Here is a 19,109-nt window from a genome sequence, read left to right as displayed (position 1 = left end):
TTCTGGCTCTTGACCTTTCACAGCTTACAAGGTCACAGCCTAGTCTGACCCTCAGTCCCTGAAGAGCAGGAGAGAACATCTGAGACCCATAATCTCTGACCACTTTTTGATCCAAGACCTCTCTCTCTTTCCACTTATAGGAAAGTGGTTTATAGGATTTCATCTTCACTTGAACCTGCCAGGCAGAGAAAAAGGGCTGAGCTGCCCCCACAGGAGTCCCTGTTATGTAAACCCAGTTCCATCTCAGCAGCCAGTCAAAAAACATGCAGTCATCAGGCCAATATAGGGAAGCTAAGTGGTGCAGTGGATAGAATTCTGGGACTGGAGTCTGAAGGACCTGAATTTAAATCCCAACTCAGACACTTACTAGCTGGGGCAAGTCACTTAACCCTGTTTGCCTCAGTTTCCTCATCTGTAAAAGGAATTGGAAAAGGAAATGGCAAACCACTCCAGCATCTTTGCCCAGAAAACCCCAAAAAGAGTTGCAGAGAGTTGGACACAACTGAAATGACTCAGCAACAATAAGATCAGAATGATTCATAGAACTCCATTCATAGAACTACTGCTTGGGCAGTAGAGACCCAGTTTTTCCATGCTATATCATTAGAGGCTTCCAGAGGCCAGATCACCAAAAGCTCAAGCTCCCAGGACTCCTCTGCCAGGCCCACATGACACTCTCTATCTATTGAAAATGTTGCTATTCCAGGCAAATTGGCCATGGCACATTTTGAACCCACTGCCCATGTCCCCCATCCAGAAGAGCTCTCTGGGTTCCTGAGAGCCATAAGAATGGTCCCTGAATGCCTCCCCCAGGGCTGGAGTACAGAAACAGATCGCATGCCACCATCTTAGAGAGTTTTCAGCACATGGTGCCCACTGTAGAGGTCTATGGACTCAGCACACAAAGAGCATCTCACAGAATTAGCCAAAGATCACTGCTTGCTTAGTACTGGATGACGGCCTAGAAACAGCCTTCGCAACACAATGGCAAAGAAAAGAAATTCAAGACAAAACACCAGTTTCCCGGCTCAGAAGAAAGCCTGAGAGATACCTGCAGAATTTCCCAGACTACATGGAGTTGTCCCACAAAGTACCTGGAGCCTGGGGTCAACTGGTGGTCATCTGGTCACCCTTAGATGAGAAACCAAAGGGGCCCAGTGCTGGCAGAGCAGCTTGCCAAACAAGCCCACCAAGGTGACTGCAAAGAATGCTTCTGACTGCGGAGAACCACTCTGCCAAAGCAGAGGGGCACAATCAACCCATTTTTTCTCTAGTGGATACAGAAAAGTAAGTTATTGAATAATAAAATCCCAGGTAGGGAATTTCTCCAGGGCCCCCCACATAGACAAAAGTCCCTATTTGATCCTAAATGAGACCTCAGAGGCAGGCTTTATAAGCCTGGATCAAGACGGGTCCTCATCACAGCTCACACCACTGGGCCAGCTAGCTCCTCTTCAGGGTTCTCTGAGGGGAGGGTGGGGTGTGGGGGTTGCATCTGTAATGGGGGGAGAGTCCCAGGATCCTAAGTCTAGAGCTGGAAGGGACCTTGGAGGGTTGAACTATACATGTGCCTGCTCTAAAGCCCTGTGCTGCATGACCTTGGGTAAGTCAGTTTGGCTCTCGAGCCTCAGTTTCCCCGCCTGTAAAATGGGCATCTGGGTCCTCTAGAGGCATCTATGTGCTGTGTGCCTTTGGGGAGGTGGGTTCCACTCTCTGAGCCTCAGTTTCCCCGCCAGTAAAATGGGCATCTGGGTCCTCTAGAGGCATCTATGTGCTGCGTGACTTAGGGGAGGTGGGTTCCCCTCTCTGAGCCTCAGTTTCCCCACCTGTAAACTGGGGCATTCTGGACAGTTATTTCGGGGTCTAAGGCTTATGCATCTATGAGCTGTACGACCTTGGTCAGCTGGGCCTCAGTTTCCCCATCTGCACTAGCTGCACGCCCAGTTCTGTGGGCGCACGCGGGAGCCGGGATCGGGATCCCAGCACAGGTCTCAGCAAACGGGAGGTGAAAGATGAGTCCTCCAGAGCAGCGAGACTTCGGGGCAGAGCGGCTCGCGCACGCAGCGCGGTGGGCGGAGCCCCGTGGAAGGAGCCGGAAGTCGGGTCGGCGCACGCTGAGGGAGGAAGGCCGGAAGTCGGGGGGCGTGGCCGGAGAAGGGTTCGGCGCCTGGAGAGCGTCACTCTCGGCGCGACGCCGCTTGTGGGATCCGGCGCTCGGCGGCCGGCAGCGAGCTCTGGGGCCCGGCCTGAGGCGGCGGCAGAGGAGGCGGAGGGGGAGGCCCAGGCCCGGCGCAGGCGGGGAAGATGCCCGTGGCCGTGATGGCGGACAACGCCGCCTTCAGCTTCAAGAAACTGCTGGATCAGTGCGAGAACCAGGAGCTCGAGGTACCGGCGGCGCCCGGCCGCGGGGGCGCGCACGGGGCAGCTCTACCCGCGGGCGGGAGGGGGCCGGTTACCGGGGCAACGGAGCAGGGCAGGGGGAGGGGCGGTTACCCCTCCCCCACGGCCCGTGAAGCCGGGGCAGAAATGGGGGTGGGGCACGTAGGGGAGCCTGCTGGATGCCGCGCGGAGCCTCGGGCGACGGTGAGTGACGTCACAGACAGGTAGTCACGTTATCCACGCGCTCGTTCCGAGGTCCGCGGAGTAAGCATTTGTAGAGAGCCTACTGTGTGCGGACCTCCTTGTGATCCTCACGCCAGCTCTGAGGGGGTGCCATCATGATCCCCGTTTTACGGATGAGGGAGCTGAGACGGAGAGAGGCAGGCGACCTCCCCGGGGTCACAGCTGGTGCACCCCACCCGGCAGCCCCAGGATGGGGTCGGGACTGGCCCTGTGATTTCACTCCCGCGTGAGGAAATTCCCCCCACTGGTGCAGGCCAGCAGCACCTTGGAGTCTCACTGGTCATCAGGCCAGCCTTTGTCAGAGTTAGACACCCCAGGCTAGGGCGTCCTGCCCATGAGGCCGCCGGGCGTTAAAAGTTCTTTAATTAAGAGGGCGGAGAAAAGGTCTTCCAGGAACAACTTCCAGTTTTCATTCTTAGATATTCGTTTTGGGGCTGTATTTGAAAAAAATTGGCACCTTTTGCTCCACAAATCCTGTGGCAAATACTCTTGTTTTTCAGAACGTTAGAATTAACATTTTGGTTAAAACAGTCATGTTTCCAGTCGTGCCTATTTAAGAGTTTGGATAAAAGTGTAGGAAATAGGAACTGAAGCTGGGATTTCATTGGTGGTGGGAATTCCTGGAGGAAAAACACTTCTACCAGGCAAGATTGAACACTTTCTCCCACGAGGCTTGGTGCCCTGGCAGCCAGCTGGTGTCAGTTGTGGGACTCGAACCCGGGCCTCGCTGACTTCCTGCACTGCCTACGAACATGACAAAAGGATCCATGGATGGCCTTGGTGACTCATTTGTGTGTGTTGTCTCCCAGGCTCCTGGAGGAATCGCTACGCCCCCCGTGTACGGGCAGCTCCTGGCTCTGTACCTTCTGCACAATGACATGTAAGTATTTGTTTCCATGGCTCACCGTGGCTAAGATCTGACTGATCTTTTTGGAAAGCTTTGCCGCTATTTTAGAAAACTCTTGGAGTTTTTTTCCTTTGGGTTTAGGTGAGGGTATTTTTAAGGTGAGTGATCTCTGCCACTTTGCAAAATGCTGCTTTTTAGGTCCTAAAATCTATACAAGCAGAAGAATGCCCAAAATGACCTTATTCAGCTCTAGCCCATTTTATGTTTATTTAGAACATTTTCGTAATCTTCTGATAATCAACTGATTACAGCAAAGGAGAGCACAGCCTGTGTCAGTACTTTCCTCTGTTCACTCATCCCCCTGGGTGGGGGAGGGGGTAACCTGGCCTGATAGTCCAGCTTGTCAGCCCTCTCCTACCTCATGCTGTCTTGTATTTGCTTACCTGTTCACTGGCTTGTGTCTCTTCCTTCTCACCTCCCCACCCACAAAACGTTCTCTCTGCAAGGACAGTTGTCCTTTCTGTTGTTGAGCCCCCACCCCCATATACAGAGCAGGTATTTTGGGCATATACGCTTGTTGGATTGAACTGAGTTGAAAAAACTGGAAAGAAGTTTAGGGGCAATGATGAGTGACCTTTGTAGCCTGGAGCTGGCTAATCCTTTTTAAATGAGAAGAAAACCAAAGTCACCCCCACCAGAGGAAGCCTTGCCTCCTGATGAGCACAAAAGGTAACCCTAGACTTGGAGCTCCCAGTGGATGAGCTCCAGTGGAGTTCCTGGTGACTCTAGGCTGGAGGTTCTGCCTTTGAACCTCAGTTGTGGAAGCCCTGCCCTGAGCTTTGTGGAGGAGAACTCCGGAGTCAGAGGGGCCTTAGAGATTCTAGTCCAGTAGTGTCCAGTTTATACTGCAACAGAGCCAGACTCAGATGTAATTGGGAAATGTTTAACTAAGGAAATAAAAAGACAGAGATAATGCTAATTTGTGGTTTTCTAAGTCAGTATGCAGCCTGCAGGGGTCCTTTTCTATTTGAGTTTGTACCGATGGTCTGGTCCACCCCCTTCCTTTGGTCCTGAAGAAGAGAGAAGCCCAGGATGGTGGGGCCTATGGGTACCTAAGGCCACATCACACAGTGTCAGCCTCCTTCTGGTTACAAACACCATCCTCTCCCAGCTCCTGATAGTGCCTCTGAAGTCCCAGATCAGCAGCCCACATGTGGGTAGCCCTAGTGTTCATTGCCTTGGTGATGTCATTGCCTGCTCACTCCCCCTTCCTGAGTGTATCTGTTTTGCTTTAATTGGTGTTTTAAGCTTCTTGCGTGTGCTGAGCATCCAGCACATGTGAACTGCAGTCTTTAAATTCAATGAAATCAAAGTGAAATTGTTCCCAGAGTCTAGTTAAGATAGGGGTTCTAGTTGATTTATGTCTAACTTTTTAAAGAGCATGTCTTTTTCTTGAGACAGGTGTGTTTGAAGTTAAATGAAATCCACATTATGGGGATAGTTAAGTTCTGGTACTGATAAGAAAGGTGTTCAAAAACTATAATACAGCAGTTCCATTTTTAGATTTAGCCTGCAATTAAACCTCTTGAGAAGTCCTGATATTTCCTTGAAATTGGTCTCTGAAAAACTTTGGCAGTGCCCCTTCCCAAGTACTGCTTAGTTCCAGAAGGGAAGGATATCTTGGCATAGGATAACCCCTGCCTTAGATTAGGTAAAAAAGGATTGTCACATGGTCCTGAGGAAACTGAGGAACGTTTGGCATACCAGGCAATATGTGCCAGGCCTGGCAGCATCCTGGTTCCCTGGCTGAGGAAACCCCAAGTCAGTCAGGAAATTAGAGCCGCTCTTCTCCAGGTGCAAAGGGTTTGCACGAAGTACCAGTGTAAAGTCACTTACCTTGGTAAAAGATTTTCTCCCAGTAAAAAAGTGCTGAATATCTTTTCAGTTGGGATGCTGCTTCTCCCCAGCCTAACCCATGCATGTGTATGCACACACATGCCAAAGTAATTCTAGAGCAGGATTATACAGAGCTTGCAAAAGTGAATTGAAATGTTTTTTAAAAATCATTCTGTAGCACTAGGATGTTGAGCCTAGTGAAGCAAACTTGACTGATTTTTTTTTTCTTTGTGGATATAAATTAGGAATAATGCTCGATATCTTTGGAAAAGAATTCCTCCTGCTATAAAATCTGTAAGTAATCTCCATGTCTGTCTTACTCCTTTGTAAGGTTATTATGCTTTAAATACATTTCTTATAATAGTAATGATAGTAATTGCTTAGATTACCCAGATTGTACATAGCTTACTTACCTGTCTTGTGTCATATGTTCTTGCCCAGTGGTTTTCTCCCCAGAAACTAAAAAGGCTTTGATCATGTGCAGTCTCTCTTCCAAGGATGGGCCCAGCAATGTTCTGGCCAGCTCATCAACCAAGGATCTGTATGGGAGAGGGAAGGGATTGGCTCAGTTACTGTCCAACCTCACCAGGATGTGGGGTGGCTGGCGGCAGGAGCTTCCACGTCAAAGGCATTGTGAAGCTTTTGAAGTTTTACAAAGGATTTTCTAGAATAACTTTGAAGCAGTCAGCGTGTTCTGCTCAGTAATTCTAGCTGCTGCACAGTCTGAGTTTGGGATGTTACACAACTCCCAGCTCAAAGAGTCTTGGTTCTGTAGTAACAAAGTAAATTTTGTCATCAGAATTGTGGTGTTTTTTTGTTTTGTTTTGTTTTTAAGAATGATATCAGTGCAGTAAATGCTCAGTATCTTTAACATTGGTTTTCCTCCCAAGTCTCTATCTTGAAATGTGACTTTCTTGGTTATTTAGCAGGCTGCTTTGTCTTTCTACGGTAATCTTTAGTTTTGAAAAACTTTAGAGTAACAGTTAAATACATTTGAAGACAGATCTGTTTTGGATTTCAGATCCTTCTCATTGTTTTTGAACTAGAAAACATTCCAGCACAAATAAGGGGTCAGACAGGAGCCCCACAGGCCCACACAGTCACAGCCCTCTCGCGTGTGGTCCAAACCAGATTAAAATGTCATTGGAACATATTTAAACACAATTAAACCTGGATAATATTTTAACACAAAGTCACTGTCTGGCCCTCAGGGATCCTTGGGTGCAGTGGAGTGGCCATGGTTTCTCTTTGAGTTGGACTCACTGTCCGAGCACAGAGGCTGATTGCTTTCCATGTAGTTCTCTGTACATCAAGTCTCATCCATCATTTTTCATATTCTCTCTGAAGCCAGGGATACTACGTGAGGTGGACATGTTCAGGTGCAATGAAGGTTTCTCTTTATTACAGGCGAATTCTGAGCTTGGGGGAATCTGGTCAGTAGGACAGAGAATCTGGCAGAGAGATTTCCCAGGAATCTACACAACCATCAGTTCTCATCAGTGGTCTGAGACCATCCAGCCTATCATGGAAGCGCTCAGAGGTGAGGCCTGATTATTGGTGAAGAATCTAATTCATAGTCACTTTCCTCCATATATTTTTTCAACTTTAGATGTATCAGTGGTGAATGGAAAGTTCATCTTTTCTTAAATGAAGAAGACAGTTTTCAAAATTCAAACACTTCAGATCATGCCACCATCTTAATCAGAGATCATGTACACTGTGGGCAGCAGACTAGAGGTTTCCCCTCTAGCAGCACTTGGATCTAAATCTTCTTGAAGTGTCTCTGTTGTTTTTTACTATAAGAGAACTGGTTTTTAGAAAGGTAACATGGAGCAGTCTTTGAGGACCAAGAAATTGTCAGATATTCAGACTTCTCGTTCCATTTTAGAGTAGGAGCCACTTTGCCAGAGAGACAGGGCTTGTAAAAGCTTGTAAGGTGTTACACAACAGTCTGAAGGGATTTGTCCAAGGTCACACAGCTGGTGGAGCTCAGCGCGTTATATCAACTTGGTTAGAAAGCAGAGGTGAAGTCTGCTATTAGCCCTGATATTCGCATCATCTCTCCAGTCTTATCTGCCCACGTGGCACCTTAGCTCACACCATCCAGGATCGCGCAGGTGCGTCTGAGGCCATCATCTACTATGGTTAGACTGTCCTCCTATGTCATGTTGAGTTGTCTCTCACGTAGATGCCAGCTGTCATTTGCAGTTTAGATTCTCATCTCCCTTGGAGGGGAGCTCTTGAGTCAGGAAGCATGAGAAGACACATGCTGACAGTGATGTGCTCAGTCCAGGATTTATGAAGCCCCCGCTGCGGGGCAAGACTGAACCAGACCTTGGCATCAGGAAGTTCATGTTGTATTGGAGGAGACAACATGCACACATGTACCATTATACAGAGCAGATGGGGCGAAAAGGAGGAAAGGTCTCCAAGGTGAGGAGGGACCATTCCTGGCCCATGCCAAGGCTTAGAGATGCCACGGCTTGTGTGAGGAAGAACAGGAGGGCCTGGTGGAGCCCAGGGCTCCACCATATTTAAACACAAACCTGGATAATATTTTAACACAAAGTCACTGTGTGGCTCGCAGGGATCCTTGGGTGCAGTGGAGTGGCCCTGGTTTCTCTTTGAGTTGAACTCACTGTCCGAGCACAGAGGCTGATTCTTCTGTGCTTTCCACGTAGTTCTCTGTATATCAAGTCTCGTCCATCATTTTTCTTATTCTGTCCAGTGAAGACACTGGACAGTTGGTCATCTCTTTGGTGGGAAATAGGAGGTGGAGGCCCCAGTCTGGCCCTGTGCCTCAGGGAATGCAAGAGTAGGCGTAAGGGGTGATGACATGGGAATTGTGATTTCATTTGGCTTAGGGAAGGGAGGCAGCCCTTTCCTTTACATCCTTGGGACAAAGTGGGCATTCACAGCTTCTGTCACTGAGAGTCTCCCACAAAAGGAGGCTGAGAAGGACATGACAGCCAGACAGATGGCTCTGTCCCAGGGATTCTGGTGAGAGATGGGCACCCTCTTCCTCCTGCATTCTGTCACTGTCTAGGAGGTGCTGTCTTCCTGATGCCTGCTCCTGGTCACTCAGAATATGGGGGGTGTTTGGGGCTCACACTGCTGACTGTCCTCACCCTTGTAGGGGTCTTCTCAGTGTGAGGTCACAATACTCCCCCCCTCACTGGGCCCCGGCCAAGAGGGCTCCTCCTCCCTTTTGCTTCTTAGAATCCCAGGCTCCCTCCAAACATACCTCAAGTGTCCCCTCCCTCAGGAACCTGTTCTTGCTGCCCCCATTGGAGCTGCCAGTAAAGTAGAGGTTCCTGGAGGCCCACAGCTGCTGTTCTTTGTTTTTGTGTTGCTTGTGCTTAGTTCTGGGCCTGGGAGGCTCTTGGGGAATGCTGGTTGGTGATTGAACCCTCCTTTGCTACAATGCAGATCAGAGACCAGGCTGCCCACCTCTCCTCAGGGCCTTCCTCCCCTTCTCTCAGCATCTTATGGCCTCCACCACTACTTGCCCCTCCCTCTGCACCCCAGCCCATTGTATCTGGGTTCTTGCACTTCTTGGTGTTATTTGTGACATCCTTCCCTTCACTATTGCCCGATCCCTTATTTGTCCCTCATCCTCTGAGGGACTCAGCCGTGACACAGCACTGGAGGACATTGGTTTTAAAAACTCAGCCTTTGTTTCAAGGTAGAGGTCACAGTCCCTGAAAGAACTTGGCAGATATCCAAAGGTGGGCCAACGCCTCCTCTTCAGTTAATTCTGGTCTCCAGTCATCATTCGTTTCTGATGTCTCTCTTGCTTCAATCATAAAATCAATGCAGGTGCTTCTTGGCATTTTTCAGGAAACTTCTGCTCATCATCCTCCCTTCTAGTGATGCCCTTTATGCAGAGGTCTGCCCCCTCATTGGTCACTGGGCAAAGCTGTTGTCATCTCTCCAGTACTAACAGCTGAGTTAGTGTTTCAGGATTATCTAAAATTGGATTCATATGATGGTTTGATGCTTCGCTCCCTCTTTCCACCCTCCACTGTCTCTGCAGCAGGGGGCAAGACAGGACCAGACACCCTTGTCATCAGGTGTCCAGCCTGCCACTGATGTCCCAGTGAAGCCTCTCTGTCCTCACCAGGCTGCTGCTCAGAAAGCTAAGGCCACAGCCAGGGCTCATTACCATAATATAGAGTGGCATCTGAGTGAGCTGACTCCCTCTAGCTACAGACACCATCACCCTTGCACCAGGGCTGATCGCTAATGAAGGGGCAGCTAAGAAACCCTCCCAATCCTCTCTGTTGCCCATATTGGCCAGGAGAGGGGCCCAAATGATGCCTGGAAGGTCCAAACTCCTTGGCCTCAAGAGAAATGGGGAAAGGGCTGCCTTTTGAATGAATGGATTGTAGTGTAGTTTATTTTAAATTATACAAATGGATCTTTGTGTGAAATACTTTTTTCTTTCCATGTTTAGCTTTTTTATTATTTGCAGTCTTCAAGAGAGATAGTATGTTTAAAACTAGCACACGAGCATGTAGCCTCATGGACCCAGGAGAACAAATAGCTTTTGCGGGGGAGCTTTCAGATCTCCTCAGCTTGTTTCTGTGTCTTGCCAGGGGGAACTGTAGGACTCCTGTGCTTTGTGGGATGATGAATCTCTTTCTTCCCCCTCCAATAGATGCCACAAGAAGAAGAGCCTTTGCACTGGTCTCTCAGGCTTACACCTCAATCATTGCCGATGACTTTGCAGCATTTGTGGGACTTCCTGTAGAAGAAGCAGTGAAAGGTAACTTGTCTTGCTGTCTTCAGGTTATTGGGGCCTCTCAATCAGGAAAGGGTGTTATAAAGCCAGACTTTGGAAAACTACATTGTTGGCTTTTCTCCCCACTCTTGAGTGCAGCTGAAATGATCTCAGAGGCTGACCTGGGGAGGTCTGTCCTCTCCCCATCAGCTCCCATGATGCCATCTTACCCATGTCATCCCTTCCCCCAACCCCATCTTACCCATGGCACGCCCTCCTGTACCTTCAGGCCAACCTTCTTGCTGTCAGTTTTTCCTGCGACATCAACTGATACTAACCCACATTCCCCTTCTCACACTATGGCCCAGTGGTTTTCTCTTCCACCCTTTAGGGCCTCCTCAGCATCTCCTGGCATGCAGGACCCTCACCTGGAGGTAACAGCTGTGGTGAACCTCTAGGCCCAGACAAAGGTGCCAGCCAGTGTTCAAGGCCAGAGTGGCAGGAGAGCCCTCCCTGCACTCAAGATGGCTGCCTTTATCCTTGAAATGAGAAGCTTAAGCTTTGCAGCTTTAGTTCTAGAGGTGGATTCATTGAAACCCAAGAACCTACTTTCTTTTTTAAGTACACAGTTTGTTTCCTTAAAAAAAATTCTATTTATTTTAGTGCTTACAATTTAAAATCATGTCACCTTTGATGTTTAAAAAAAAGCAGTATAAATGACTGGAATAGAATCAGTTTTACTCTCATTTGTTTCCTTTTCACCCTTGTGATCCATCTTAATTTAGATAGGATTCTTAAGGTAATTATTGCCCTTAGCATATGTGTTCTATTTTTTCATGGTTTTACTTACATATTTAGCCCATTTACATAATTTTTGTTTCTGCCCTATAGAAAATTATTCGTAAGTGATAGGTTAAAAAGTGTGAGTCAAATCAGACTCAGATGAGTGTTCCATCCAAGCCAGACAGGTGGCCCAGTGGAGAAAGCACTGGCCTTGGAATCAAGAAGCCAGATTTCAAGTCCTGCCTCATATCGGTTGCTGTTTGTGTGACCTTGCAAGTGACTTACTGTATAGGGGCATCAGCTTTCTCATCTGTACAATGGGCATAATAATAGTGTGTAGCTGAGGGTGTTTATGAGGATGAAATGAGATCATATAGAAACCATTTTGTAATTCTTAAAGTACCATCTAAATCCTAGCTACTGTTGTTGTTATTTTTAAAGTAAGGGTTTTGGCAGGACCAGGTGTCCTTTCTAGTATATATTCTGAACCTGTAACCAAAGAAGATTTAAGTTGCAATGAATCATAGAATTTATGCTCATCTTTCAGATATTGGTGTTGAGGACTGAGGGTGGAAGGTGATCGCTCATTGGTTCATGTGTTGAGGTGTGCATTTTAGGGCGGAGTTCTGGAGACGCAGATGAACCCTGCACCTTCTTAGTCACAGGGCATTGGACATTCAGTCACTGAACTTTTTGTCTTCTCTTTGAGATGATTGGAAAGACTTCCAGCTCTTAACTATACTGTGACTTGTCGTAGGTGTCTTGGAACAGGGATGGCAGGCAGATTCCACCACGAGGATGGTGATGCCCAAGAAGCCAGGTAGGTGGCGCTGTTGCTCTATGTGTCAGCCTTGGCCTCCATTTACAGTTCATTGACTTCTCTGTGCTGCTCTGCGTACAAAATGGACGGGATTCAACTCATGGTTTTTAAACAGGCATAATTCAGGGCAGGAATTATAACTCCTAAAACCTTGTTCACTTTTTCAAAGTTACCTTTATTTCCCTGAGGAATTGGATTCCCTCAAGTTGGGAGCTCCCTCCCTCTTCCAAACCAGAGGGGCAAGCATCCTGCCCCTTGGGGCCTCTGAAGAGTTGCCTGAGGGTGGTTGGGAGCCAGGAGGTGTGGTTCTGAGCAGCCCAGTCTCCCAGGCTCAATGTCAGACTTAGTGGTAACTGCACAGGCCGCTGTTCTTAGAACAGTAATGCTGCCCAGAGTTATTGGCTACAGGACTTACCAAGGCCTCTCACTTCCTGGGTGTGAGGACTCTCCACAGTGCACACTCTCTGTTTGCTGTGCTTCCCATATGCTTAATGAGGAACTATGGGTGAAAAATGTGTCCTGTCCTTTAGTGGCAGGAACACACCCCATAGTTACAAGCTTCGCAGTTTGAATAGGTTATGCCAGAGCTGAGGCTCTGCATTTGGGGTTGAAGGAAAGAAAACTTGTGCCATCATCTCCATACCCTAAAGAGAGTACAAGGCAAGTAGAAGAGCCACGTTCCAAGAGAAAGTGCAGCTTTGGAAGATTAGTATGAACTAGAAACAAAAGCATTGCTTATCTCTGAACAAGATGTTTACAGTTCAAGAGAGATTGCTGCCCATGGTGGGGAGAGGCTCAGATATCAAATACTTAGCTGTTACTCAGCTAACTCACTCTAGTTTGAAGTCAGTATGAATTCTACTTTGTATCCTTAATAGAAATGTCTTAAACTCTGTAAAAGCTACAGGTTTTATGAGCAAAAAAAGGCTTTTTTCAGCAAATGTGAGAGAGACTAACTAGAGTGAGCAAAGTGTAGACAAATTTTTGGATTGGATGGCATGAACATTCTGCCATTCTATAGGTGAGTGGTCATCGATGGATCTGCATCACCTTGGAAGGCGACTTCTCAAGGAAGGTCCCCTGGTCGTGGTATTTGGCCCTGGGCTGTCTGACATTTTTATTAACAACTTAGATAAAGGTGTTGGTGGCATGCCTATTGAATGTACAAGTGACAGAGGTGTCAGAGAACATTAAAACATGGAGTGACAGGCTCCAAAAAGAGGTTGATAGAATAAAACATTGGGCCAGATTGAGTAATAAGAAGTGTAAAGTCTTGCCTTTTGATTCAAAATAATCAACTTTACAGGTTTGTTGTGAAATCGTCACTTGGCTTGACAAGATGATGGCGACTTACCTAGATGTGCTACATGGAAAAAGAGCTGGTCACTTTAGTAGACTAAGAACTCAGCTGGAGTGATGTGGGTAGTTCTAGTGGCCCAAAAAGCTTATGGGACCCAGGCTACGGAGACAGTACTTTAGCTTGAGGTCCCTTCCAACTCCTCCCAGAGTCTGGTACTCCAGAGAGGCAGGTGTTCGCTTCCTTTCTCACTTGTCAGTTACTATGCCTGTAGTGGGGATTCGGTAGAGACCTGTTTATCAATTGAAAAAACAGACTTATTTTTATGTGTTTGTGACTTTCGTATGAAAAATATCTTAACAGTTGTTTTGACTTTTCTTATCTATAGGTTCCCTGGATGTTTCCTTTAACAGATTTATTCCTTTATCAGGTTTGTAATTTCCATGGATTTATTATAATATGCTCAAGAATGAATTTTCTTGGATTTTATTGTTCAGTTGTTTTCAGTCATGTCCAGCTCTTGATGACCCCTTTTGGAATTTTCTTGGCAAAGATACTCTTACTCATTTTGCAGATGAGGAAATTGAGGCAGACAAGGTTAAGTGACTTGCCTAGGGTCATACAGCCAGTAAATGCCTGAGGCTAGATTTGATTCTCAGGTCTTCCTGCCTTCAAGCCTAGTGCTCTATCCCTGCACCACCTTGCTGCCTTATATGTTACAGTAGGCTGAGATGGAAAAAGACTCATTATTAGCCTTACTGTTTTCATTATTAAATATTATGGCAATTATGATGACTTGGGGTTCCTCCTTTCTGATTGAGACTGGGTTGTTTGACCCCGTGAGTGAGCTCTTCATGACCATATGGTCCTGAATTATGACAGATAAAGGTTCCAGCTATTGTCTTAGAGAATCCCCCGATCTGACATGATAGTTTAACAGGGTAACTGCAAGGACCAGGACGCTCCCGTAATGGAGCAGTGACTGATCATTAAAGAAGATGGAGGACTTTGATATGATGGTGGGTGGGGGATCACTTGGACTTGGGTTGGTGAAGATGCAGGGTGGGCATGAAGCTTCCAGGTCAACTTCAATGCCTTGAGGGTCCTTGCTCTGACTCCTGGTAAGTCAGCCTCCTGTTTGCATTGAAGTTACAGGTATTTGAGGCTATGCTGTCCTCCCACCTGGCCCCAGGGGCTTTGAGAGCCCCAGGAAAGGACAGATGGGGTCTGTTCAGAGTTTGCCATTCCTTTCTTGGCTTGTCCAATAATGACCAGGGAGCTGTCCTTCCATGTAACTACAATGTTTTTTCTTCCAGATTTTTCCCATTCAGTGAAAGGGGAATTAAAAAAGAAATCTTTTTTGAAACTCAACAATCCAAACCATTTCTTATTTATTGTTCACTAAATCACAGTCTAAAGAAAGAGTGGGTTCAGTTATCCTTAGATTTTTGACTTGACCCTCGAAAGCTTCCCAGTTACCATGAAACAAGTAAATCCTAGTCCAAAGAAATCTTCTCTTTTTGAGATTGAGGGCTAGGGGATTGAAAGTGTGATTGCCTGCTTAGTTACCCCTTAGGTTGTATTTATGTCTCCTCTGTTTGTTTTTGTAAATAGAGCCTGCTCCAGTTCCACCAATCCCCAACGAACAACAATTAGCCAGATTGACCGACTACGTGGCTTTTCTTGAAAATTGATTCATTGGCTTTTCTGTTCAAGATCAGACTTGGAATCCTGTGTACTGACCAGTCCGGAAAAGCGACATTTTCATTGTATTCTGTTGGATGAAACACCCCAACATTCTTTATTAGAACATGGGATAAAATACATATGTTAGATACATATATTTTTTGGTCCTTATACATTGCTGAATTCACCGTTGAACAGCTTCTTAGTCCCATGTATTTATTAATTTGGAGTACAACAGTATTACGTGGTTAGGTCTTATCTTGTAGCGATTCCTGATGGGGAAACATAGCTGTCTCCATCAGTGGATGTCAAATGTGGTAGGTTGGCAAAGACAATTAATTATCTCCTTATATTAGCAACTGGCTTGATAAATCTTAGCTCTTCTCTGCTGATGTTTTCAGTGCACCCACTGCTGGCAGTGAGAAAGATGCCATGACAGGGACAGAGGCACTGATGGGAGCAATGCAAAAAGGACAGACTTCTCGGAGAAAGGGAGAACGCTGGGTATGAGAGGCCTCGTTCAGTCAGAGCCATCTGCAGAAAGAAGGGAAAGGAGAAATCCAAAAGTTGTTCCCAGTTTGGTGTGATGCCCCCACCCCTTAGTGGCTCTTCCCAAATAAGAAGCATGTTTGTGTCTCAGCCCCTCTTTTCCTCAGACTCATGGGGAGCTTCTTGATAAGAGTTGGTATTTGGGGCCCTGCTTTTAAAGGTGGTCCCCTGGAGGCTGGGTCTAGAGGGAAGGGCAGGCCTGTCTTTGCTGAATTGGCTGGTTGATGAAGACTCGCTAGGAAGCTGCTTAAGAAAGAAGGTACATTACATAGGGGACCTAGGCCACACTGTTGAGCTCTGAGAACAATGCTCTTGAAATTCTGGAGTTTAAAGTTGGCTCTCTATTTGGAAGGATGCAACTTGGATGACCATTATGATTCTATTTAAAATAGAATTTTGCAAATTCATGACGATTGACTGGAAAGTGCATTTCTTTCATCTTTTCATGGTGGCGAATGTCATTTAATAAGTGTTTTTGATTGGGTGGTTTCATTCATTTGTGAGACTGATAGATTCTGCTTTTAAGAGTAAGATTTCCTTCAGCGCATTGTACTACTGTACATTTTTTGAAAACTCTCGTTGTATTTCAGAGTCCTGACTTGTGCACTGTTACTTTAAAAATCAATTAAACATGTGTGACAATTAATCTCATAGGATATTTATTTGAACCCATTGAAGTCCTGGAGCTTTTTCTAAGTGTTGAAGGAAATGTAATTTCAGTGACATTAAATATGTTTACACTAACCTCTCTGTATATTTGGTTTTTCAAGAGTAATCAGAGCTCTAACTACGAATGAAATTTTCATTTTTCAGCTCCTTTAACCCAGGAAGTTCAGCTCCGTAGGAGGGTAACATTGGACAGGATCTGTCCTATGAGGAGCAGCTTGGTTTTTTAAACGATCGATTTTATAAAGTTGGTACCATGGGAAGGGTTGGTTGGTTGGTTGGTTGGTTTTTCAGAAGCCAAGGGTACTTTCTAAAATGTGGTCAGGTTTTAGAAAAGGTGCTTGGTTACATCTGCCGTTGGCTTGATCTATTTAAAATAATTGGTTCTTTGATAAAAAGGACTAGTCAAACCGATTCATTGTCATGGGCGAGAAAATCCTGATTGTTTGAATTTTTAAAGTCTATCAAGTTGGTGATAACCTTGTGAAAATGGTGTAAACAATAATAAGAACTCCAGTTTTTGTGTGTGTACACGTATGATGTGTGTCCAGCCCTGTGGGAAGAACTTTATAATTCTCTAATTTGATCCTCCAACAACCCTGGAAAGTAGGTGCTGTTCTCATCTCTGTTTTACCAACTAGTAAAATGAGGCAAACAGAAGTGACTTGCCCAGGGTCACACAGATAGTGAGTATCTGAGATTGAATTGGAATGTGAGTCTTCCTGACTCCAAGCCTGGCAGATGGATTTTATTCTGTGGTTCTTGGACATGTATCCTTACCTGGACACTTTGGTCTGGTTGCTCTTAAAGGTTTGCAGGGTTTCCCACCTTGAGTCCAGTTCTGGGTTGAGTGGAGGACAAGAAGCCAGAGATCAAGAAATGAGACTTGGGCGTTCTTGGCCCAGTTTGGTGGGGAGTGCAGCCAGGAGGAGGCCAAAGTGCTCATGAAAAGTAGAGCGAGGGCACTGTCAGCCAGAGGGGTCAAGAAAAGCCTCCTGAGGTGTCCACGAAGACACAAAGACCACAGTTTGAAACCCTACTGCCTTCGATAACAGCTGCATGACTGGACAAGTCACTGACCCTTCTAAAGCCTCAGGTTCCTCATCTCTGATGTGAGGATTATACATTGCTGACCTCACAGAGTTAGTATGAGGCACAAATGAGATTGTGTACATAACAGACTTTAAAACACGATATGAATGGCATTTATTATTTGAAGTGGTCTTAAGTCTTATCAGTCCTTAGAGGTACCTCTGGGACCTTTTGTGCCCAGCTGACAGACCTGTTCCAAAGATTTCACTTGGATCTTCCTTGGAGATAGGGGGTTGAGGGGGAGGGGGTGTTGGGTAGTGAATGGAGAGAGACCAGGCCTGAGTCAGGAACACCCAACTTGGTTGCATTCTTCCACTTGATTCCCCCCACAGTAATTGCTAGGCCAGTTTTGTTGGGTTTTTTCTTTCGGCAGGGAGAGTTTAGGTTCTATAAATGTGACTTGGCCATGGAGACCATCAAAGGAGCAGTGCAGTGTGCTGGATCTTAATTGAGTAAACACAATGTCACCTAAAGCCCAACTTGCTCCTGTCTCCACCCAAGAGGAACTCATACGTGTTTCTCTGATGACTTGCTGGATTTTAAGGACCCCATATTATTGAACAACAAGTGGAGGGTGGGGAAAGCCGTTTCTACATTAGAAGGAAGATGAAGTCATGAAGCTGGTCACATGGTAGTTCTTACATTTTCATCTATTTATAATAGAACCTAAGAATTCCATTGAATCTTAAATCCCCAAAGGGCAATGTAGGTGTTAATCAAGGCAGACTATACAGCTTGACTAAATGCATCATCTCAAGCCGACTCTTGCCAGTCCAGGCAGGAGCCTGCCATCAGAGCCAAGTGTCTCAATGGGACAAGTTAAAAAGAATCAGAATAATGCTCAGCACCTCTGCCCCATGATATGCAAGTGTCCCACAGGACCATGCATCCTGGTGGGCTGCTATGGTAGTATTCCAGGGTCTTTTCTCTAAGAAAATCCTTGCAGAACTAGATGAACATGAGCTATGTCCTGGCCAAATCTCTTGCCCTTCTCCCCTCTCCTCTTGCTCTTCTCCCATTCCCTCTGTCTCCCAGACAAGCTCCTCTGCTCCTTCCCTGTCCAGTGGCAATCCTTTTACTCCTTGGCCGTCACCTTTCCCTTGGTAGCATTTGAAGCCTCTTCCCCAGCTGTCCATTCCAGTGCCACTTCTACCCACTCTAAATCCATCTGAGCACCACCCCTTAATACCATATAATGCAAGAAGGAAGCAAGAAGTCTGACCTCAACATCCTGACAAGCAGCAGTAGATCACAGGGTCCTATCTCTGACTTTGAATGTGAAGTCTCATTTTACTCTAGTTTTACTTAGATCTCTTCTTGGAAAGTGACAGTTCAAAGTAACCACCATAGTGGGAAAGCAAAGAATCTCAAACTTGCCTCTGTAACCAAACAGACAAATGTCATTAATTATTGGAGAAAATGTCTTTGTGGGTCACTGAGAGGCCTGTTCAGGGATCTGAAAAGGATGGTTTGAGACTTCAAGAAGTTTCTGTGCAGCAGATGGATGAAGAAATAGGGAGCAGAACACTAAAATGCCTCCTCTGTGGCCTTACTGAAATCTGTAAGGTACCACCCTTTCCACCCCTAGTGCCCATTGACTCCCCAAGCTGTCCCTTGCCTCCAGGGACAACTGTTGGTGGATTGGTCCAACCATTCTGGGAAGCAGTTTGGAAGAAAGTGACCAAAGTAGCTAAACCTGTGGTGCAGACTAGGAAGTCAGTGACAGAAAGGCCTCATATGCACCAGAATATTGGCAGCAGTGCTTTTTGTGGTAGCAAATATGTGGAAACAAATAGGGAATAGAGGTCATGGTACATGAATGTCAAGGAAAACTTCTGGGCTGTAAGAAGTGACTAGAATGAATCCAGAGAAGCATGAGAAGACTCCAGTGAAAAGCAAAATGAAAGAACCGACCCAAGAAAATGAGATCATTGTATCACAATTGAAAATAGGAACTGACAAAAAACCAATTGAAATTAAATACCAGTATAACCAAGTGGTGTTTGGCAATGCTGTCTAGGAATAATAATAATGTTAATGCTAATAGCAAACATTTAGAAAGTGCCTACTATGTGCCTGGTATTGTGCTGAGCAACTTACAATCTCATATGTCTACAACAACCCTGCA

The 19,109-nt window shown here is 46.1% G+C and overlaps 1 protein-coding gene across 3 annotated transcripts; it reads left to right on the top strand.

The window, feature by feature from the left end:
* The first annotated feature begins 2,067 nt into the window (after nt 1-2,067).
* Nucleotides 2,068-15,967, top strand: COPS8 (COP9 signalosome subunit 8). Of its 3 annotated transcripts, none has more exons than XM_072640667.1 (8): nt 2,068-2,385; nt 3,432-3,502; nt 5,611-5,659; nt 6,773-6,905; nt 10,026-10,133; nt 11,629-11,691; nt 13,377-13,418; nt 14,603-15,967. In XM_072640667.1, the coding sequence occupies exons 1-8, from the start codon at nt 2,305-2,307 to the stop codon at nt 14,680-14,682; spliced, it is 627 nt and encodes a 208-aa protein (XP_072496768.1). In that variant the 5' UTR covers nt 2,068-2,304; the 3' UTR covers nt 14,683-15,967. The 3 variants fall into 3 exon arrangements, with proteins under 3 accessions (XP_072496768.1, XP_072496769.1, XP_072496770.1); XM_072640668.1 differs by lacking the exon at nt 2,068-2,385 and adding an exon at nt 2,632-2,759; XM_072640669.1 differs by lacking the exon at nt 2,068-2,385 and adding an exon at nt 2,852-2,875.
* The last annotated feature ends 3,142 nt before the right edge of the window (nt 15,968-19,109 follow it).

Source organism: Notamacropus eugenii, chromosome 2, assembly GCF_028372415.1.
Source record: "Notamacropus eugenii isolate mMacEug1 chromosome 2, mMacEug1.pri_v2, whole genome shotgun sequence".
In the NCBI taxonomy this organism is placed as follows: Eukaryota; Metazoa; Chordata; class Mammalia; order Diprotodontia; family Macropodidae; genus Notamacropus; species Notamacropus eugenii.
The sequence above is the reverse complement of the archived record's forward strand: the minus strand, read 5'-3'. Positions and strand labels throughout refer to the sequence as shown.